This window comes from Rissa tridactyla, chromosome W (genome assembly GCF_028500815.1).
Source record: "Rissa tridactyla isolate bRisTri1 chromosome W, bRisTri1.patW.cur.20221130, whole genome shotgun sequence".
NCBI lineage: Eukaryota > Metazoa > Chordata > Aves > Charadriiformes > Laridae > Rissa > Rissa tridactyla.
Window position 1 is genome coordinate 847,156 of NC_071496.1, and position 23,035 is coordinate 870,190.

At 46.7% G+C, this 23,035-nt stretch overlaps 1 protein-coding gene across 2 annotated transcripts; it reads left to right on the forward strand.

The window, feature by feature from the left end:
* Positions 1-1,596: 1,596 nt before the first annotated feature.
* On the forward strand, positions 1,597-21,364 carry LOC128901938 (ferrochelatase, mitochondrial). 2 transcript variants are annotated; one of them, XM_054184089.1, is made up of 11 exons: positions 1,597-1,728; positions 4,279-4,384; positions 5,619-5,738; positions 6,123-6,271; positions 11,878-12,012; positions 12,527-12,633; positions 13,621-13,719; positions 14,481-14,588; positions 15,563-15,727; positions 16,152-16,211; positions 16,681-21,364. In XM_054184089.1, exons 1-11 carry the CDS (start codon positions 1,653-1,655, stop codon positions 16,813-16,815), a joined length of 1,260 nt encoding a protein of 419 aa, XP_054040064.1. In that variant the 5' UTR covers positions 1,597-1,652; the 3' UTR covers positions 16,816-21,364. The 2 variants fall into 2 exon arrangements, with proteins under 2 accessions (XP_054040064.1, XP_054040065.1); XM_054184090.1 differs by lacking the exon at positions 11,878-12,012 and having other exon boundaries at positions 1,615-1,728.
* Positions 21,365-23,035: the final 1,671 nt, after the last annotated feature.

Consider the following 23,035-nt stretch of genomic DNA (forward strand, 5'->3'; position numbering starts at 1 on the left):
GTGGCACCAGAGAGCCCAGCAACCTTTACAAATTTGGGGTTTCTCCTCGTCGCTCACTTCCCCATCAGGCAGTTGGGACCGAAAGAGCCACCGCTCGCTGGAGGGACGAAGAGATGTGCGGGGCTGCCAGGCCTTGGGCAGCGAGAGCTGAGTCTGGTTTTGGCCTTCCCAGCTGTCCATGGAGTGACTGAAACTGCTGCTGAGAAGATGGGGGATGCAAACCAAACATTTGTGTGCAGGGTAACTGTTCTGGTATTTCTGCACAGGTCCTGCAGTGCTGCTGTCTAAACGTACGATGTGGAAAAGATGGGCAAGGACGATAGCGTGGGGCCAGCAGTGAGAGCCCTAGAGCTCAAATCAGCAGCGGGGCCAGCAGTACCTCCCTGTCTGACCCCTCCTGCCACCAGACAGCCCCCTTTGATTCCCAGCATCCACAAACCACGCTGGGCAGTGACCAGGATGGTGATGGAGAAGCACGACTTGTGCTGTAAGGGTATGCGGAGGTGCTGCTGGTGATAAATCCACGTCTGTGGATGTCTGCCCCCAGCTGAGAAACGCTGTTCCTCCCAGCACGCGAAGGAAATCTTCTCATAAATCATGCACTGTAAACACAGTGTGCGTCCCTGTGTGCCACGTGCAGCCCTGTTGCAGTGCTTTTCCACTGGGCCCTGGCAGAGGCAGAATTTGAGCTTTGAAAAGTGTGTTCTGTCTCTTAAAAACCTCCACTCTGGTGAGCCTCCCCTGCAGTGCTGCCTCCAGCTCTGGGGCACCAACACCAGAAGGCCATGGGCCTGTTGGAGCGGGGCCAGAGGAGGCCCCGGAGATGCTGGGAGGGCTGGAGCCCCTCTGCTGGGAGGACAGGCTGAGAGAGCTGGGGGGGTTCAGCCTGGAGAAGAGAAGGCTCCGCGGAGACCTTCCAGCCCCTTCCAGTCCCTCAAGGGGCTCCAGGAAAGCTGGGGAGGGACTCTGGAGCAGGGAGGGGAGCCATGGGACGAGGGGGAATGGTTTTAAACTGGAAGAGGGGAGATTTAGGTTAGATATTAGGAAGAAATTTTTCCCTCTGAGGGTGGTGAGCCCCTGGCCCAGGTTGCCCAGAGAAGCTGTGGCTGCCCCATCCCTGGAGGGGTTCAAGGCCAGGTTGGCCGGGGCTTGGAGCAACCTGGGCTGGTGGGAGGTGTCCCTGCCCAGGGCAGGGGGTGGCACTGGGTGGGCTTTAAAGGTCCCTCCCAACCCAAACCATTCTACCATTCAAACTGTATGTCTGTTTCCTGCGCTACCAACAAGGGCCACAGAGAGGGGACTAAGCCGGGTGATGGGGCATGGCGCCGGCCCCCTGAATATAAAATCCGATTTTTTTTAAGGATATTGCGGTCTTCTGTTTGGTTCGCGGGGTGTTCGATCCCTCATTCCCGAGCCCCCCCCGCCTCTCCTGTGGTACCGGTCACACACAGGGACTGTGGAGGAGAACCGGGGGCGGAGCAGCCTGAGGGACTCCCGGCTCGGCCCCGTCGCCTCCGCCGCCGCCCCCCGGCACCGCCCTCGCTGCCGTACGGCAGCGAGGGCGGTGCCGGGGGGCGGCGGCGGAGGCGACGGGGCGGCGGCGGCTGAGGGGCGGTGGCGGCTGAGGGGCGGTGGCGGTGCCGTCTGAGGGAATGCGGGCGGCCGCCGCCAAGATGGCCGCCGCCGCGGGTGCTGCTGCAGCCGCCGCCGCCGGACGGGCGCGTCAGCGTGAGTTCGGTGGGCTCCGGCCGCCGCCGGACGGGAACGGGGTGCTGAGGCGGGGAGAAGGTGTCGGGGAAAGGGCTGAGGGCTGCCGGCCTGGCCGCGGGGGCCGTGAGGGCGGCGGGACGGCGTTACACAACGGTGCCTTTGCGTAACGTTGCCGGTGGAGCCGGGGCCTCCCCACAGCGGGGCCGACGCTGCCCCGGGGGTCCCGTTCCCCTCGCCGCGGTATCCGGAGACCTTCGTTAAGTCCGGCTTAATTACCGGGAAGCGGTGGGCTGGCTGGTGGTGGTTTTACCTCTAAACGCACTGAGGGCTGTGGGGCTCGGGCTGCTTTCCTCAGAGGGAGATTTGTCCTTTGCTGCTGTCGGGCTCCGGGTTTCATTGTTCGGTTTGGGTTGGTTTTGTTGTTTTGGTTTTTTTTTTCCCCCCTCTCACGAGTTTAATTGTAAACGAAGCGCTTTTCTTTTTCGAAGGTGTTTGCGTGAAAGCCGGTCCTTCTTTAAATCTTTTTTTAAGGGAGATTTTTTCAAACTTAAGGGCAGGCGGGTGAGGAGGTGTGAGCAGTGAATAGAGCTGCACGTCAGTTTTCACGCCCGTCCTGATCCCAGAGCCCCCTGGCTTGGAAGGGACCTTTCAGGTCATCAAGTCCAACCACCAACCCAACACCGCCCAAACCCCCGCTACCCCACGTCCCTCAGCACCACGTCTGCCCGGCTTTTAAATACCTCCAGGGATGGCGACTCCACCACTGCCCTGGGCAGCCTGTTCCAGTGCTTGACAACCCTTTCCGGGCAGAAATTTTTCCTGATGTCCATCCTCAACCGACCCTGGTGCAACTCGAGGCTGTTTCCTCTTGTCCGAATGCTGCAAATGTGTGTTATATATGCTACCTACAGATAGGCGTGCATTGCAGTTCTTACAGTATGCGCCCAAAGGAGCAGTTTTGGGTGCTCCTCCGCGGGAGCTGTGTTCCTCACTCTCTGTAATTACAGTGTGTCACCCACTGTATAACTGTAACCACTATAAGGCTGTAGTGGTGAAGCTACCTTCCGAGGGACACCAAGAACGGCAGGAGTACAGGCACGCACCCACCACCAGCTTCATCGGGCCTTGGCTCCAGAGGCTGCTACGATACTGCCACTTCTAAAACTTAAAGAACACCACTGTAATCAATCTTTCCATCAAGCTGGAAGCATCGTTGTCGCACGTCCTGTGTGTTCTGCATTGTGTGCTTTATGGTGCAGACAGAAATGGGCCCAAACCTCACCTCAAGTAAAACAAATGCTTTCCAGTATTTATGTAGAGTGTGAAAGGATCAATGCAGCCATTGAAACGTCTCTTTTTTATTGTTCTATATACTTAACATATAGTGTCAGTGCTTCAAAAAATAGTAACCTAAGAACTGGAAGAAGAATAAATATTTGAAAAGTCTTTCAGGCATCAGCAGTGCTTGAAGTTCTTCAGTTTCCAGCCTTTTGTATTGCTACAGACACAGGCATCCATGGCTACACACTCTTAATCCTGAGTAAGAAGCTGGATTTGCAAGATGCTTTTCACTGTCATTGATTTCAGCAGGTTTTGAGGGCGTTCAGCATCTGTTCAGGATGTTATTAGGGACCTGTGAACCGTAAGATGCTCTTCGCAGCGGGTGGATCGGCTGCTGGGGAGGTCTGTGCTATTGGGGCTCAATTGCTGCTGGAACTCCTGCAGTCTGACAAGGGAAGTGTCGCACCAAACAATTGCTGCAGAGCCAGGGATGCAGAATTTAACAATTTTTTTTCATCTTGGGCAATTCACACTATTGTTGCACTGAGAAATATCATGTAATGACTATGAACTCCTACGGAAAACAAAGTGTGCTTTTGAAAAAGCAGACTGTAGCCAGCATGTGGGAAGTAAAGTACCCTTTTTTTTGGCTGATGCTGAAATCCAGGAATAATATAAGTTGCCTAGCTGGGTAGTGAGAAAGAAGGCTGCCCGCGTCCCTGGGTAAATGGATTCTGAAACTGCTGCTCAGTGTACCCGGCGCAGGGTCAAACTAAGGAGCTGTGTGCTTACGGCTCGCAGGTGCTGACCTACGTTGCTGAAGTTTGCTGGTGACCCTAAATTAACAAGTGTCTAACCTACGTTGTAGAGCTGCTGTAGAAATACTTTGCTTTTCTAGTGTTAGCCCAGGTACGTCTGTACCACGAGGAGTTAGGTAGCTTGACATCCTTCCTTCCTTAGCATGTCAGCCCTGCATAGTTTCTCTTGTGTTGTCACCAGTTATTTTGGACTTAGATTGGAGCTTAAAGATTAGTGAGGCTTTGGTTTGGTTTTAGGTTACTACCTGGTATCTGAAAAGCTGTTAGTATAGAGTGTTTAAAGAAAGGCAGAAGCTTGCAATTTCGTGACTTTCTTTGATTCCAGGACATGGAGCTTAAGGGAGAAAATGCCAAGCAGCGTGATACTGCCGAGTGTGTTTATGTAGCTCTTGGGGGATTAGTGCCTATCTGGTGAAAAGGCCCCTCAGCCCGGTGCGAGGTTATCAGTGTGCTGTTATCTTTCTTCCAGTTGTTAAAACCAGCAGTCAGCTGAGGGTCCCGGTACGATGGAGAGGCCAGGCAACTGCAGCCGCAGTGACGGAAAGCACAAAACCTCAAATTCAGCCAGAAGTGCGGTAAGTTTGCGATGAGGTGTGGGTGGGTGTGACCTGCTGCCGTTGCCCTCTGTCTCTCTCTGATATGGTATGCTGCTTTACTTGCATAGCAAAGCTAGTTATGTAGTAAAACGTGGCAGTCACGGGGCTTGATCTAGGTTTTTTGTGTGTATAATTGCTTTTATCTGTCTGGCTGCATTCACCAAGCCTCTTGTTTTCACAGTTCTTTGGGGCAAGGATGGCCTGCCTTGTTCTTTGCGGAGCGCAGTGAGGCAGTGGCCCACGGTAAAGCCTGGGGCAGTGCAGCGGCAATAGAACAAACAGTAGGATAGTACTGTTACCTGAGGTTCTGGTTCCTGCTTCCTGGGTTTTATTCAGCAACCTCCTGATAGACATTCCAGGAGGAGGGGAATGGAAACTGAGGTCCTGACCCATTGGGGCAGGCCTAGGCTCCTCCTGGTGACCCTTTGTAGGGCTTTGGCTTTAACAAGAGGAGGGCAAAACTCCCCGTGCATCCGCGGTTCCAGGAGGCAAGAGATCCTGGTCACTGGGCTCCCCTGGGCAGGGGAGACAATTCGATGAGGAAATCCACCTCTTGGGTGAGCATTGTGATCAGCAGCCGTTTCTGTAAAAGCTGATAGTGCCATCTGCTCCGCTCTGCTGGGCTGTGAGGGGTGTTATCCTTGGAACAGCGTGCTGGACCTGCACCCGGGTAGAAAACCCATTATGGAAAAAAAAAAACCAAACCAAACGACCCAAACAAAACCAACCTTGCGCTTATTTTATGTGTAGAATTGCTCTTTGCTGCTTTCACGGCTTCAGGAGATGAGATGTGTCTCCAAAGTAATGAAGACAAAGACCTGTGTGGGTAGCTCATCTGTTTTCTGTGGAAGCTGATGCTTGGTTGGAATTTTGAATTGGAATCTACAGCTAGCGTTCAGCTGAGATGGTTCCTTAGGCCCTATTTTATAACCTCCCTTATGGCCTTCAGCTGCGAGATAATTTTCTCAGTATATTTCCAGTTAAACTCTGTGTTGCAAAGTGATTACTTTTTAAAAAAAAGATCATGTAAATACTTGTTCTCTGGCTATTCATGCTTGTAGCTCACATTTTTACATAAGCAGGATGAGCTTCTAAATCGGATGCTGCTTTTGCGAAAGACATGCAGAAGGATAAACTGATCGTTTTGTAATAATAATAACAATTAAAAAAAGCAGTCTGTCACTCAGATTTTAAATATCTCTTGTCTCCGTAGGAAACCTAAAACAGGAATCTTGATGTTAAACATGGGAGGTCCAGAACGGCTGGATGATGTACATGATTTCTTACTTCGGCTCTTCCTGGACAGGGATTTAATGACAATGCCAGCTCAAAAGTGAGAATCACTGTGAACTCCTGTGTTAACAGTCAGTGTTGGGTGGTTTTGTCTTAGCTGTAGGCTTGAACATTTAACTTCTGTTTAAATCAGCATTTCTTAAGATTGTTTCATCTTGGGACCAGTCAGTGTAAGAAATGGTGTTATAATTCTCTGGAAATAGATTATGCCAAAATTATTCTCTTCTAATTGCAAATTGTGATTTCCTGTCACTTACTATGTTTGGGAAGGGTGATGGAATGTAACATCAAATAAGCCATGCAATGCTTGTTTGCTGTAGTTTGGGGAGATTGCCGTGGAAAACCCACTGCAGTGGAGAGATTCGGAGAAAGGGCTGGTGATTTGGGGTGTGATGTTAATTTGTGTACCTTTTGAATGCTTTAGTAAATTGGCACCATTCATTGCCAAACGCCGCACACCAAAAATCCAGGAGCAGTACAGCAGGATTGGAGGTGGATCCCCAATAAAGAAGTGGACGGCGGTGCAGGGAGAAGGCATGGTGAAACTGCTGGACAGCATGTCTCCTCACACCGGTACTTCTTTACTCTACTCTGCTTGTTAAAAAGTCGTTTTTGCTTCATGTGTTGAAAGTATACACTTGTAAAGCAGCTTTTACTTCTCCATTTTTATTGTGAGCGTGAACAGTGTTCTCAGTCCTGATAGGAAATCATGACAAAGATATTGCAGAAGTTCTTATTCGTTAAAAACTAAGCATATGCAAAAGCATGAGGTTCCCACACATGCAAATATATTTTTGTGCTATGGTCACTTCTGTGGCTGCATTGGAGAATGGCTTTGATTTTGGAGGGTACTGTGGGTACTCATTCGGCCTGCAGCACCACAGTGTAGCACCAAAAAGCCAACAACCAAACAGGTATCCACCTTCTCGGACCGGATACAGTATGTGCTGGGGTCCAACTGTCACCTCTGTCTGTGCCCAAGGTAACTAGCTTAAAAGCTGCTCTGGGTAAGTCCACCCTTAGATGCTGTTGGCATGTTTCCTCTTGCATAACTTCAGCCAGCAGGAAGTCAGGTCTCTGCTCCCTCTTTCATCGAGAGAATAGGGCTTGGAGAGAAAGTAATTCAGTTCATCCTAAGGTCGTTATCAAAGATGGGGGGTCACCCTCTAAAGGTACACTTAGCTCTCCCCTTTGATTATGGGAAGAAATCGAGATGACTATAATGGACAAAGTATCTTATTTTCAAATGGCTGAAGCTAGGTGACAGGAGTCTCCATTGGTGTGTATGACTGCAAGGTGTCACACCTTGCCCTGTAAGTCTTGCTTGAGCTTGAAGAAGTTTACGCTGAAGAGAAGTGGTTGAGTCCTAGATGATAAGGAAGGGGAATGTATTTCATGTGAACAAATAAGGCAGGCATGGGAGAAGATTGTTCAGAGTGGCGTTTTCCCTAGCATAAATGAGGTGGAAGTTCGTGACCATTGGCAGTGGCAGTATAATCTCATGTAATTCTCCTGTCTTTTATGAAGAGGTAGAGTGGGAGAATGACGATCCTCTTAGGCTGCACATGTGCGTCCACATACAGCATAAAAAACCGCCTGTCGATCTAGGGTTTCCTGGCTGTTCATGTTCTGCCCGCTGGTGCTATTGAGTTTCACAGGGGGGGTGGGATCCCCTGCTGTAAAATGCAGGGGCACCTTCTCCTGGCTGCTCCTTGTAGCTAACTGCAGGACGGTGTCATTCGGCTGCCGCACGCTCGCGGCAGCCAGCAGTTAGGGCTCAGAGGCCGGTGCAGCATTCCCTGCTCCTGCTGCTTCCTCCAAGTGCCCTTCCCTGCTCAGGGCCAGCTCGGCCAGGGAGCTGTGCAGAGTCTGTCTGGTATAGAACAGCTCTGAGGCCAGAACGTAACGCTGTGAAACCTTTTGCATTTGCCTTTTGTTACACCAGCCTGAGCCTAAAGAATAGGTGACTGCATGGGAGTCTGACAATTCTCCAAAGCTGCAGGTGTCTTTCGTTCCTCTGAAATGTCCCTCTGCAATTATTGCTTGGATGTAATCAGAGCTTTTGGAACTTTGTCTGAATCTGTAACTATTAATAATGGATAAAAGAACTAACACCAATTAGGCCTGGTTTCAGGACTGAAGGGGAGGTCGTTGGAAAGAAAAGACAAGGTTTTGTAGCTGAACAATGCAGGGCTTGGTTGAGTGATAGCAGTGTGCTCCACCCGGGGACATGAGCAGGAGATAAGGCCTAACCATTTGCCTTGGGTGGAAATAGAAGCTGTCTTTGCCAGTTCTTCCTTGACAATAAGAAAATTCGAAAGGTGAATGCAGCCTCCCTCCCCTCTCTTCGGATCACAGAATCTCTCTGAATCTTGCTCCCTCACAGCAAGGAGCTGTGACTTGTATGGAGTACCCTGTGCCAAGCTACCTGGTAGCACTAGTATGATGGGAAATTGTGGGGATGCTTCTGTGAATGTCCTTTTACCAAGGGCTTCGGCTAACACGTTTTATCATGCAATTGCAATGGGCCAGGTGTGCGAACATAGACAACTGTGGTCATTCACATAGTGTTAATTTGCTGTGATTCAGCCACTTCAGTCTCTCTACTAAAACCTCCAACTAATTGATACGGGTCATTTTTCAGCCAGGTTAGATGTATTCATGGTGGAATGTGCACCAGCGTAGCTGAATTGCTTTCAAAGGAGTTGTTAGTTGAATTTGACTTCGGTTTGTATTGTTGCTCCGTTAGCAGCTATGAACTAGAAGTCTGTTTCTCCTCTGTCGCTTGGTGAAGGCAATAGGTCATTTTCTTACAGTGCCTTTTATGCTACAGTTTCTTTCTATGTGACATTAAAGCCATGGTTTTAATAAACGTGAGTGGCCGCACTAGAAATTAAACTTCCACATTCACGGAGCAGCTCAAAGGTGATGGCCATCTTCTGTGTCTTGCCTCTCATGGTACAGGCAAAAAAAGACAGTGAATCTCCCCTGCTTTGACAAAAGCCAGGAGAAACAGTAGTGTGGTCATTGGTCTGTCTGAAGTGACCCATCTGGGGGTCACCTTTGTTCCGATAAGGTATTTCTCTGCATTATGCTTTTTGGCCTTGAAGCAGCAGACTGTCTTTGTGAGTAGAAGGAGCTGACGAGATCACTAAGCTGCCTGCTGAATTCCTCACCGATGTGTTAGCTACAGATAATACTTCTCATCCTGCCACTCCAATAGGAACACTGAACATTTTCAAAAGAACACCTGCTGGAGTAAGAGAAGCCGAAGAGGAGAGCTCTCAATTCTCTTCAGCTCAGCAGCTTTACAACGCCTGGTGCTGCAAGCCTGCTTCTCCCTTCAGTTTCCATAACCCTCGCTGGTGTGGTGCTGGGGTGTCAGGGAATCCCCCTTCATGTTTGACGATACGCGTTACTTGATTCCTAGCTATTTTAGAATTCTTTGTGGGACCTGCTTCAGACTTGGGTAGAAAAGGGCTAGAGGTAGAAGACTGGTAAAAGGCTCTGTAATGTGAAAAGTAACGTTCTTGGAAGGCAAGAACCAAATTTGTTTCACTTGTTCATCATGGAACGCGTTGGGTAATATTTGATCCTTTTTTCCACAGATGCTACTCTCTAGCTTAATTCCAGCTGTGGTCCCTGGGAGTATAGTCAAAGCCTGAAGCCAAAATCGCATGTGTTTTAGCAGCAGTAACCCCTGAAGGGTCAGGCTTGCAACAGGTTCTGAAGATAAGCTTAGAAAGTTTATCTGCTTTTCTCGCAACTACTACACTTTTTGTGTAGTCACACCCACCTCTGTGCAGTTCTTGCACCTGATAAGTCCTTTAGAGACCTCCTTTTTTACCTAACAGTATGTGCAGTTTTAAAAATTGACAGTGCTAACCATTGCTAACAATTTAATGTAGTGCCAGCCATTTCCTTAAGCATTTTGAGTAACCTTGCAGCGATACAGAGTACTGTGCTGCTTCAGAATAGCTTGAAACAGTTGCTTCCAGCCGGAGCTGGGTGGTTGGGAATATCGTGTACTCTTCCTTCCGAATGAGTGGGGTTGGGTAGGTTTAGTGATCTGTAAGAAGAAATCACACAAACATGGTGATAAGAAAATCCATTTCTGTTGTTGGTTTGTTTGGGGTTTTTTTTAATGCTGGCATCAAGTAGGCTAATGTCTTGCAATGGTAATGATATTTTAAGAAGGCACATCTTGCTTTTTCATTGGTTTTAATTGTAATGGTTTCTAGTATTTCTTACAAGCTGTATTTTAGCTGAGATTCCCTTCACAGCAAAATGAAAGCTCACAGGACGAGGGGCCATATTTCCCAGGTTAAGCTCCTACTGTCTTTGCTCTGCTTAGTCAGACTTTTGTTTTTAATGCCATTTAAAAATGTTAATAAGGTTACTGGCTCCTGGGGCTCCTGAAGTTCGGTCATTATTTGCTACTGCTCCCAACTGGGAGCTCTTTTGCCTCCTGCAGAGAACTGGGGCTGACTGAACCTGTTATCTGAATCCTGTATAAATGTTTGGAGTGGAGAGCAAGTACAGGACATCTGCTTCCTTCAGAGACCTCTTAAATCTTGTTTCAGAGGTAATCACCTGGAAACCCTGAAAAAGAAACTTTGCTTTTGTTCTTCTAAGAACCTCTGTCCTCTACTTAAAAAAAAAACAACAACAAAAAAAAAACAAACCAAAAAACAAACCCCAAAAAAACCCACAACAACAAACCAAAGAACAATCAAAACCCAAAATAAAACAAGAAACTTGCCCTCCCTCCCTGCCCTTAAGCGAACCATACTCCCCAAACCTTGAGGCCAACACCCAAAAGATAGAGGTAAAAAATGGAAAAACCTGAAATGTTGTCCTTGGAGACAATAATATTGCCTTCAAAATAAAGTGTTTAAAGGCATGAAAAACACCCAGAAACCAGAATGAAAGAGCATGTGACCCATATTCAGTACCACCGATCTCCTGCCCCAGAGGACAGTCCCGGCCCTTGGGGGTTTATGTGCAAAGGGAGCAGCCTCACCGGGGCAGGGGAAGGCAGCGTCTTCTCTCGTGAGGATGGCGTCCAGAGCAGTTGCATCAGACGGTGGTTTCACCTTGTCTTCTTTTTAGCTTTGCGTTTTAATGTGGTTAACTGGAGGCAAGGAAGTGGAAAGAAGTGACATAGAATTACATCTGCATAAAATGGCGAAGGAGAAGATAGAGTAGGTGAAGGAAACGCAAGGGAGCCAGGTCTTTGCTGTTAGAGGGCAAGGAAGGGAGGGCATGCGAAGCAAACGGTCGGTAGCTGGGAATTCTGCCCGAACGCCCCTGCAGTGCCGGGACCGAGGCCTGTTCCAGCAAAGGCATACGAATCCTTCACACACGGAAGGCATCCTGTTTTGATGACTTCTCTGTTGGCACCCAGAGCATGAAAGGGTTAAAATTATCTGATTTTCTCGAAATGCCTTTTAGGCAGCTAATGTCTGTAAGGTGCAGAGCCTTTGCCTGTTTGAAGGTGATCCCTGTAGAGCAGAAGATCTCAGTGCTGGCACACAAAATTGCAGCCCAATTATATTTGAAAGTTTAGGTAAATAAAATTACCCGGAATATACAAACTGCTTAAGCAATGTGTTTCCTTTTGTATGGCAGAATGAAGAAAGCCTTGTCTTTCCTCAGATTTTGACATTTTAGTTACACTGGTGTATTTAAAACATCTGACTTCTGATTTCAGTGAGCGAGTTGAGCTACGCTGTTAGGAAGCCTATAGCACGTCTGGAGCCATGATCTGTGTTAGGGCACAGGAGTGTTGATTTGGCATCTTGTAGTGACGCTTTTTTACCAATACATCCTTTAAATCAGAACTTGCCCGGTAAAACGTCAGAGCTCTGTGCCGTCTGGAAACCACGCCTCAGCTAAACTAAGTAAAAGCAGAAGAGTGATGCTTCCTGCAGAAGCCAACAATAGTATAAATCACTTTTAAATTCTTATAACAGCAAAGTGAATTACCAGAAAAATAGTTGGCCAAAGAAAGCTGTGTTTATACGGCAGTGGTTTAGAAAAGTAGCCAGAAAATTATCAACAAGTTTATTTCAGCAGTTTCAGTCTGTCTGATTCTGTACTTTGTACTTATTAATGATGTGTCATTGAGAGTCCTTGGGTTTTTTCTGCAATTTCTTTTCCTGTGCTTTGGCTGGCAGCGCCTCACAAATACTACATTGGCTTCCGGTACGTCCATCCTCTGACAGAAGAAGCAATTGAAGAGATGGAGAAAGATGGCATTGAAAGGGCTATCGCTTTCACACAGTACCCACAGTACAGTTGTTCTACCACAGGTGAGCGTCTGCGCGGGAGCAGGGCACGGACAGAGGTGAACGTAGGTGCGTGTCTGTGAGCCTCGGGAGCGTGCGGAGGGGCAGTGCAAGCTCTCCTGTCTTCTCAGAGTGCCCCTTCCTGTGGCTTCATTGCCCACTCCAGACCCTCCGTATTTACTACAACTCCGGATCTTAGGTAGCAACTTTTAAACTAAGGATAGCTTTATGTGACCATTGTTATTGTGAGGTAACATAAACCGAAGGCTCAGGAACACGACTGAGTAAGCTTTCTTCATGGGAACTAGAGCAGTAATTGTTCTGCAGCTAAAGAATAGCTTAGCAAATTGTTCTTGGCTTGTACGTTGTATGAACTTTGATATAATTGTTCCCATTTGAGGCGCTCTGTTCTTTTTTTTTTGGTTGCATTTTAAATGTCGTATTTAAAATGTTATAGCACCTTACTACAAAACTGTTTTCACCTGATGAGTTGCTAATGCATTGGCTGAACTTATGTTCTTAATTCTCTGCATTTCAGGAAGTAGTTTAAATGCCATTTATCGCTACTATAATAAAAAAGGGGAGAAACCGAAGATGAAGTGGAGTATAATTGACCGATGGCCCACACATCCCCTTCTTATTCAGGTATGGATTTGTATGAGAGTCTTTGAAATTAGCAGTCAGAACGAGAGGTGTGAACTGAGCAGGTCCGATATGTTATCAGATTGGCATTCCCTGGACTTTTCTTAGATTGGTTGATGTAGGAGAAACTTAGTACCTTTGCATTGCCAGCTGACTTTAAAACAACAAAGAACTAAGTAAATACAGATATTTCTGAGTTTCCTTTTCAGAAATATTTGCTACCAGTAGAAACACAGTGTAGTGTTAAACAACAGAAACGTTCTGAGGAAACGCTTCACTTAGATCAAGTCTTAGTTTCTAACAAAGCTTACAAGATATTTAGCTATAGAACATACGAAAAGAAGAAAAACCACTTGAGAAGAATAAAAGGAATGCTTCAGTTTGAGTGTACGTTTTAGTTATGGTAATGAAATGTGTCTTGTCTACTATGTATGAAATTACAGGAGAAGGATGGTTATTTCATGCCAGATGTTTTGGCATGATAATGTGTCTAAGTGACCACCGTGCACATCTTCATCCAAAAGCATGCTTGTACTATCCTAACAGTGTTTGCTGGAAGGGACCTCTAGAGGTCATTAGTCCAAATTCCTGCTCAGAGCAGGGCTGTGGCCGACACACAGACAGATCAGGTTGGTTTGTCAGGTTCTCATCCAGCAGCAGAGAGGTAATTCCAGGCACAGCGCTGACTGTGGCAGGAGCAATTAAGGGAAACCTTCCTCCTTCCTTTACACCATCTTAAAACAACTGGGATGATCAAAAGTTCATGGGAACCTTTGGTGTGTTGGGACTGGGCACTGTGTGCTAATGCATAGTAAGAGTATGTAATATGCGCTGTCTCTCCCTCTTGCCCCACGCGTACTGAATTTTGGAGTTTTGGAGTTCCTAAGGCAACCTGGAACATTGAAGCTGCCTATCTCGGGTCATTCAAGAGCCCATAATGCCTCTCAGTGCTTCTGATTCAGGGCTTTGCTTTTTTTTTTTTCTGAACAGTGCTTCACCGATCACATACAGAAGGAACTGAACCTGTTTCCACCCGACAAAAGGAAAGATGTCGTCATCCTCTTCTCGGCTCACTCGCTGCCCATGTCTGTGAGTTACATCAGGTCCCTTCTGGCACTGTTAGACCAGAGTCACTCTGGCCGGGCTGAATGGAAGGGCATGAGGCTCGCCCGCCCGTGGGGTGGAGCCACAGTTGTGGGAGTGCCAGGCAAATATAAGAGACAAATATGAAGGTGAGTTAGTGGGTTGGAGGTGGAAGCCTGACGCGGAGCTGAAGGTGAAGCACGTGAGCTGTGTGCAGCACGCTTGCTCAGATCTGTGCTGTCGGCCACCATTGAGGATGGGGCGCTGGGTTACGTCAGGCTCGGTATGGCTGCTTTCATGGCCTCACGAATTTTCCAGCTTAAACTCAGATGGTAATGGAAGGGAAAATTTGATTATTTTCTCACCTCTAGAAAGCAGTAATAATGCTTTCCCTGAAGGAATGAAAGTAAAAAAGGTGGCAATAAATGACTTAATCCTCTGTCAGCAACCGGCAACTGCAGTGAAATGGCTCTTGGAGCATTTTTCAAAAATGCAGTGCTGTTACCGAAATGTAACCATATCTATGTATGATGATATAATAATTTATCTTTTGTCATGGGAGGAAGGAGGAGTAGATGTTCTGGTAAAGCAGCTTCATCATGGAGTTTGCTGGGCAAGAATGCAGTTTTTCTTCCCTGTTTCGGATGAGCCAGGCACTTTGTATGGCCTGTCCCTGGCGCAGCCGCGTCACGTGCAGCAGTGATTTAGGTGATCTTTGCCCAAACGTGTTCACTGGGAGAAAAAGGTCTGGTGTTTCTGTGTTGAAGGTAGTGAACCGTGGTGATCCGTATCCTCAAGAAGTGGGAGCTACTGTGCAGAGAGTCATGGAGAAGCTGAACTATTCCAACCCGTACAGGCTTGTGTGGCAGTCCAAGGTAAGTGCTCAGGGAAGCTGCAGCGGCACCTGCCACTGTAAAGCTCTTCAGGTGATGGAGTTTACGATCTTACAGCTCAAGAGGGTCATAACCTCAGTGCTTTTTCCCATTTGCAGCAAGTATTTCTGCTAGAACATAATCCCCATATTTTACTCAAATTCAGTCTTTCCAGATACTCTATCTGCAGTTTCTTGCCTTTTTTGTATATTGCATCATTTTGAAGTAGATTTTTGATGTGTCCGTTAGAAAACCTATGATCTCATACATCTAGTTTGGCATTTGTCTCTGCCAGAAAGAAGACTCGAGCACTCACTGGATTTTTAAGGTGTTGCTTTTTGAGGATCAGTGAGCAATTTTTCTGAAATCATCACTATGGTACAGGCATTCTTAATACAGAGCCAAACAGGCTTCATTATTCTTGACAAGGACTGTTTGCGTTACTTTGTACTGCTTATTACTACTGCAGATAGCAAGGAACATAAGTTTTACCAGAATTATGTAGTACAAGTAACTTTATATCTCAAAGGCGTTACACCTATCATGCCATTGTTGTCTTGTTCTTAAAATTGCATTTTATGATACAGCAGCAAATACTTCATGGATAGCAAAGGGATTAGGACACTTTGCTACAGGATGGTAACTTTAAAAGGCAGGTAAACCCTGTGCAGTATTGGTCAGGGTTTTATTGAACTGAAAACAGCAGACCTTTATTTAAATTTTTGTTTAGTTTAATGAAAGTCTCATTTAGGCCAGCCCAGGTTCTGTTTCCTTGGGATTTAAATGACAGGACAGTATGTCTTCATAAAAAAAAAAATCAATGGAGAAAGTGAGAGGTACTGTCAAAAACGGGAAAATACAAATAACTGGCTCCATCTTAAACATGATCTGGCCTGTGTGGTCCTGCTTAAGAAAACATGGATGTTCTTTGTAAAAGTTTTTTTTTTTTCTTTATTTCTCTTCCCCTTTTCTTACAGGTTGGCCCGATGCCTTGGCTTGGCCCGCAGACAGATGAGACCATTAAAGGGCTGTGCCAAAGAGGAAAGAAGAACATGTTGTTGGTCCCAATAGCGTTTACAAGTGACCACATTGAAACGCTTTATGAACTGGATATTGAGTATGCCCAAGTTTTAGCGAATGAGGTGAATGTTTTATAGTTTTTATAACTGTTTGGATAGTGGTGCTCTGAAATGACTTTTCCTGTTTTGAAATTTGCTTTGTACTTGCTCTTTGCAATATGCAAATTTTATTTTTCTGTAAATTGAAAATTAATCTGAACTGGTTTAGCTCCAATTGATTTTAGCAACACAAAACAGGGGGGATTTTGTCTTTCTAGGTTTAACTCTTTCGGCCACTACTATCCTCTCTAAAAAGAATCATTTAATTTTTGGCAGCAAAGTGAAATTTTGCATCATAGTTATTTTTCCTGTATTGAAAAAACATGATATTGCATTCAGCGCCGTCATTTTGGGGCAACTTCCGAATGAAGCAGAAAGGAAGATTTTGAAGGCTAACTGGTGAAGGCTCTATCAGACTTAACTTCTCTTCTCCTTATTTTTGATTCAGTGTGGAGTTGAAAATATCAGAAGAGCAGAATCTCTTAATGGAAATCCACTGTTCTCCAAGGTATCCTCTTTGTTGCAATAGCTGTAAAAGTTTGCACTTGTGTGTTTCCTAATAGATTATGGATGTCTTCTTGTAGTTTTAAAGTATTTTGAGTTTAAGAGTAAAAATGGAAACCCCTGTAATTGAACCTGTATACCACAAAGAGTTTTATTTTACCATAGTTCGTGGTGGTGGTTTTTTTAGAAAAAAAAAAAAAAGTTCAGAAGTTTGGCTTGACAAAAAAGAAAAACAGTTTTGTATCTATTTTTAGTAATCTTTTAATGAAATATTTGTCTTAAGATACTGTGCCAATACGGCTTTAAAGCAAGATTTTCCCCTGAAGTAAAAGGGGGGTGGTGCTTAAAAAGTGTAGGCTGGTGGATACACAATTTGGCAATCTCGCTAGTCAGTGTGACGCATGTTAAGGCATTTTTTTATGTTATGTAGATAACGTTTGCTCACTTCTGTTTTTTAATTAACTGTCTTTCAGGCTCTGGCAGACTTGGTCTGTTCCCACATCCAGTCGAATGAGATCTGCTCTAGGCAGTTAACCCTCTGCTGCCCGCTCTGTGTGAATCCCGTCTGCAGGGAGACGAAAGCCTTCTTCACCGGCCAGCAGCTGTGATGGGCGCTGGGGAGGGCACCTCTGGCTCCAGCAGGAGCATCGCCCTGGTGAAGCAGTGCAAAGCAAAGAAACCGCTTGGCCACACTGCGCTGTTAGATACTTACAGGCTGGTAGTCTGTAACGTTAACCTCGTGGTAGTGAGGAGAATTTGACTTTTTATGGGGTTTTTTTTCTTCTTATGTTTTCTTTGTTTGAGAAGAGTTTGCAGAAAGTAGGAAAATAAGGCATTTCTCTTGTGAGATGTGAAAAGATCTCCTTTCCTCTGATTCTGATTGGATTTAGCATGAGCCCATAAGTACGCACTGAAAAACTTAAAAAATTTTTCTACAAATTAGCTTCTATTTCCTATGCAGGGATTTATTTGTATGCAGTTTTGTCATGAGTGCGTTAGCTGTGACTTTCCAGGTCAAGCGTATGATTATTTGTTTTGTTTATGCTTAAGGTACCGTATAACCAGCATAGTCACCGATTGTCTCTCTGAGAGTGATTTTTTTCAGATGGCTTTGGAGATCAAGTGACTTCTAATGCTTTTTAAATAATGTGTGTATTTTTTTAGAACATAAAGATAAGGCTTTGTTTTGTTTTGTTTTTTTCCTCCTGCCAGAAACTTCCGGTGAAGGCTTAGCTGGGATAGTAGAACGCACAAGATTTGTTTACATTTTCTAGCAAAAACACTCTCATTATCTGCAGGAAAGCCTCTGCGTTTGAAGAGCGTAAAGTGAAAGGAATAAGCCTGTTTGGGTGATGCTGAAGAGCATGCTTAGTTGAAACGAGCTGTGTACGTTTCAAATCTAGCAGCTGTCAGCAGCATGTATGGAAACATGTTGGTTTATCTTTTAAGCAAAATGGCTTTTTAAAGTTTTTATTAAAAAGGGCTTTCTCTGTTTGGTTAAGTAAATTTAGAAAGTCAGGCTTGGTCTCCAGAGACTTATAGATCTGCTCTGTGCTTTCTACTGTGCCACAGTGCTGTGGTTTTTGTGGGATACCTATGGAGTTCCGTAGGTACAATTGATCTAGCTTAATTGATGTTATTTAAAAGTGAGATGATAAGTCAGGAGTAATTTACATAGGAGATGCCTGAGAGCCAGCAGCGCCGCAGGCTGACAGCTGTGTGCGAGCGCGTACCTTTGTAACAGCTGAACGTGGTCTGTTAGATTCTCGGCACTCATTGTGGGCCGGGAGCGTGCACTCGTAACCCAGCTAAACTTCTTCCTCGTTTTGGCAGGCGTTGGGGTGCATCAGGACTGCTGAATCCACTCCTAAGTAGTGGTAGTTTTGTGGAGTGAAAAACCTTTTTAGGGCAGTATTCCCTCACTGTCAGCGCCGGGACCGGTGTCCAGGTTAGTCTTGGGATAGGAGAGGCCTTTTCCGAAAGGCTGGTCGCTGCACAGCAAGCCTGAGCTTGGCACTGGAAGTAGTTCAGGGCAGAAGTGCCGCAGCACCTCCCTCAGTGGTCCCCTCGCGCGGGGACCTCTCCTCCTGGCTGGGACAGAGGAGGAGCAAAGCTGTGACAGTGTTCTGTGGGACTGAGCCATACGTCTGTTAGCCTAGCTGTCAACTTCATGGGTAGAAATGTTTACTTTACGTAATTAGCACTGAAATTCCAGTACTTTGGCAATGCAGGTTGTTTTCTGTAATTGGCGATTCAGCTAATCGTGATGTTTGAGAAGCAGATGCCACGCCGCTCAGACAGTTTTATTTGCTATTGTAATTATGAGGCATGAACAGTTTGAACCTCTGATCTTTCAAGGATAGGGTTGTTTAAAAAGAAACAGGCCTCTGTTGGTATAGCAGGGGTTTACCTTGTTCTATTTTATGATGCAAGAATGAAACGTGGGATACTAAATGGACGCTGCGTCGATCAGCCAGTGGGCCCAGTACTGCCATGGAGCGGTGTAAATCCTACTGCACAGCCTCGCTGGGACCTGTGGCCTGACACGTCCTGAGAGGTGATTGCCGTGTCTCCACTGCCATACTGCAGCTTCCCAGTGTGATTATGGTGGGACAGACTGAAACTCCTTCAGCGCCAGAGCCTCCGACATCACTGCTGCCCCTCGTTGCTTTAGCAGAAAGAAGTCTTCCTTGACCCTTCGTAGCGGTGCCTGTTTCAGTGGCAGGGAGCCAGCAGCCAGGACTTCTCTTCTCGCTCTCTTGCCCCGTTCTTGGTGTCTGCTCGCTGCCTTGGCAGGCAAAAGGAACGCAAAGCTGACTCCTGCCCTTGCTCGGGTGGAGTAGGTGGTTGTCACATGCTTATGGAAGGGTGACGTTTTCATGGAAAAGCTTTGAATCAATGGCAAAAGAGTAAAAATGTCTGCAATATGTGTGGGAAGGGAACACTGGCCTTATCTCTCCTTGGACAAAGAACTTCTTTTCTCTGTTCCCGTTTCCCTGCTTGACGCTTATGGGTCACTGGAAAACAGCCTGTTTTGTAGAATCTTCCTACTTATACCTCTTTCCTACCAGCCGAAGGGTGTATCGACCTTCAAATCCAGGTTGTGACCAGCACGTTTCGAAGTGTGGCTGAAGCTGGCAACTGAAGGTTAACTTTATATGAACGTTGTGATGCTATAAATATAGATTGGCTTTTTATTTCCATACTGGAGAGAGTACTGAATATATTAGCCGTCACTAATTATGAGGCATTATGTTTGTCCCCAGTTATAAAAGGTATTTAAAATTCACTTTTTAGTATGCTAACCACAAGTGAGATAATTACTAAGCCTATTGCTGCTATTAGACCATAATGTAGAAATCACTTAATTTTCTAGCTTTTAGCAGATGGATCTCATCTCATGGAGTTGGGGGTGTTCTTCATTTTGCTGAACAGATTTGTAAAACCACTCTGTCCTGCTGTGTAACACGCGTAATTTTGTCCGAGTGCAGCATCAAAAGCCTGTTGAAAAACTACCTGAGCGAGTTAGCTAGCAGCTCTGCTTAATGTTTGTAACAGAAATCAAGATAACTGAGACGGGTAATGGCGTGAATTCTGCTGCCATCGAAATCTTCTAATCCTGTGGTTTTTGTTTGGGAGTGTTTCTGACTATGCTAACTAACAGTGGCATTCATCTGACCTTACTTTAGATGCTTCCGATGTAGACGTCAACATCTGAGCTGGTTTCCTAGGTACTATTTATGGTCAAAAGATTGCTTTAATATGCGATTCTGAGAAATTATTCGTCTCTCAAAGCGGATGTCCACAGCGGGGTGGATGAGTTTCACTCTGTTGCTGCCTCTGAGTGTGAAGGGAGCGTGGGGACTAACTCGGAGGTAGTTAGCTACGTTACACATGTCTAACGTGAGGAGAGATGAATCCCATCCATTACGTGCCTTCTTCTTCAGCACTCTGACAGCGATGTGTAGCCGCTGCATTTGGGAGATTGCAGTCTTAACCCGCAGTTATGCATTCAGTTTCCCTCTGGCAGATTTTAAACGTTTGGTGCTATGAAGTCAGGACCCCATCTCGCCAGATCCTGAGTGCTTTCTGCTCTGGTTGAATTGACTTGAGCACGTGGAAGTGTCAGCATCTGGCAGACTCTAGTCCTGGGACAATAATCGAGTTTGATTTTTTCGTTATCAATTACACTCCTTTTGCAGTACTTTATTTCATTTGCAAGTATCGTTTACATGTGCCCTGACAAAAAGCAACCATTTGGAAGTGAGCTGAAGCGGTGTTGCGCAGCGTTGTATCCCAACATTTGGTTGGTGAGAGCCGAGTCCTCAGGCTGGGCGCGAGCAGCGGGGCGGCTGCGGGGACGGTGGGGTGTCACTGTCCCCTTGCCCAGGCTGCTGGGTCCCCCCCTGCTGATGCTGGGGGTGCCGGTTGCAGCGCGGGCTGGCAAACAGCCGCACAGCCGAGGCTGCGCCTCAGAGCAGGGTGAGAGCTTGGGAGAGAAATCTTCGCACCAGCGCGCCCAGCGCTGGCCTGAGGATATCGACTGAAAAATGGGGGAGTTCGGAAACAGAGCCCTTGGTGTCCTAAGGGAAGTAAAGTGGGAAGTAAAAGTGCTTGCAAATGGAATGTGTTGAAGAATTTGCTCGCGATTAGGCTGTTCTCCTGATTTAAGTCTCTGCAATTTTGCTTTTTTCTTTTTTTGTGTGTTCAGTTGGAGTTTTCCTCTTTTGGAGTTTATGTATTCTCTCTTATTACTGGCTGCATTTTAGAAAATGTGATAGCTTCCAAACGTGGTGCTGTAACGTTAAAAGGTGTGTGGATAGCCTGTGAGCTAGCCTGCTCCTGCAGCGAAGAGGATGTCACAGCTGAGCTCGGTGGGGCCGGCGTTTTCCTAGGAATATCTAAAAGCTCACTTCATTTTCCCTTTCTGCCACACCCAGAGAGCTGGAAATCAATATGAAGTGTAAGATGCAAGAGAGAGAAGTTCCTTTTATTTTTAATGCCAGATGTGTACAAATACTTGCTTTTAGTCCAACACAAGTGTTTCAGATTGAACAAGGACTTCCATTTAATGCAACACAAAAAAATTTGTATAATCTTACTGTGTATCATTCGCCATAAAGGTGGAATTTCGATTAAATTTTTTGGAAGAAATAACTGAGCTGTGTGTCTTTAGTAAGAGCCCTTTGTGATGGTGTTTGATGTCCTCTCTGTTCCTTTCCTTCTCTCTGCACCAGAAGGCAAAGGCGTTGGAGCATGTGCTGGGCAGCGCTGTGATTCGCATCAGCGTGTGAAGCGATGATTCCCCGGACAGAGTGCCGATGCCGATGTGCTTTGTGCTCGAGAGGCTCAGGCCCTGGGTGCCTCTGGGAGGAAGCGCTCCAGGCGCGCACCAAGCATTCCCACTGCGCGTGGCTCTCGGCCGAATCCTGCTTGAGTGCTCAGTCCAAGGAACCGGACTGATGTTACCTGGAGCAGGGCCTCAGCACCCACCCAGACGTACCGGCCTGGTCCTGCTGTGCCGAATCGCTTGCCGAAGTGGCCGAGCTGTGGTGGGTCCGTGCCTTCGGTGTGCAGGGGAAATAAGGGCACTTCAGCCCTGCGGGCTCACAGTCCTTCGGGGTCAAGTTGGTGTGCACAAGGGCAGAGTTCACTAAGGAAGCTCTGCGAGCAACAGCCTTTTTCTGGGGATTTATGTGTGGTTTTGCACGTGGATGTCCTCAGTAGTCAAAGCTGCTTATTGTGCTCCCCTGGGAGCATCTGTGTACGTAACCTTTCAGCAGGTGGTACCACGTTGGGCTGATGGTTTCACGCTGCCCTTGCCCCCGTGACTTCCCACCTGGGGTAACAAACTCCAGTATCGGTTAAACTGGTCCCTCGGTGGAGGTGACAACTGCACAGCGAGGCTTTTGCACGAACTAGTAGTGCCTTCCTCTGTACTTTTCTGGAGAAGGGGCCAAATTCAGCTTGAGCCTTTGTTTCGAAGGTCTGTTCCCCGCTGGACGAGCCCGTTCAGGCGGGGTGAGTTACACCTTAGCCTGCCTCTTCGGCTCCGTTTGCCATGACCTCGCTGAGTGCCCGGGACGATGCCGAGTGACGCTTCATGACGTGGAAGGGGATATGAAATACCTGGCTGCACATGGTGCGCCTTTCTCGTGCCGAGGCCCAGCTCCACGGGGCTGCGCGCTGGGAGGACGTGTGGAAGTGAGTGTGTCCGTCTGCTTTCTGTGGAAGCGGGGGCTTTGTGTGCTTTCTCTCAAAGTGGGCTCGAGAAGATGGTGAATAGAAGACTTGCACTCGTTTTGAATCCCACCTGTGACTTAATTTATTCAGTTATCTATTAACAGTCTCTAGGCAGCTTATTTCTTATGTTAAAAATTAAGTGCTTGATTGATTATTTTCTAGAACAGTGATGAGAGTTGTTGTATACTTAAGCTGATCCATTAGTGAGCTCTCATTACTAGGCTGTGATGGGAGGGAGGCGAATGGATGGAAGATGGGAAGAATGGAGGAGAGCGGTGCTTTTGCTTCTTTTCCTCTGGTGTTCCCATCAGTGGCTTTGCCATTTTGCATCTGGATGGGGATTGGGCTGAGGAAGTGCGGCAGAGCTTAAGGAGTGTCATATTTATTTGAATCCAAAAGAATCTCTAACCTTGTGGACGCGTGGGCTCACTCTCCCTTTAGAAAGTTATAGTAGGGTCAAAAATCGCATCTACTGGCATGGGTTGGCCTGTGGCCACGGGCTGCCTGCGGGCTGTCACCTCCGCATCCCCCAGATGCAGCAGCGGAGAGCGCAGCTCCTCCGCGTTCGGCAGCAGCCACGGTCCC

Excerpts from the sequence above, each read along its gene's own strand:
- LOC128901938 (XM_054184089.1), top strand. The coding sequence starts at position 1,653 with ATGCGGGCGGCCGCCGCCAAGATGGCCGCCGCCGCGGGTGCTGCTGCA. Across the intron at positions 1,729-4,278 it reads CGCCGGACGGGCGCGTCAGC|TTGTTAAAACCAGCAGTCAG; the intron begins GTGAGTTCGGTG and ends TCTTTCTTCCAG. Across the intron at positions 4,385-5,618 it reads CAAATTCAGCCAGAAGTGCG|GAAACCTAAAACAGGAATCT; the intron begins GTAAGTTTGCGA and ends TTGTCTCCGTAG.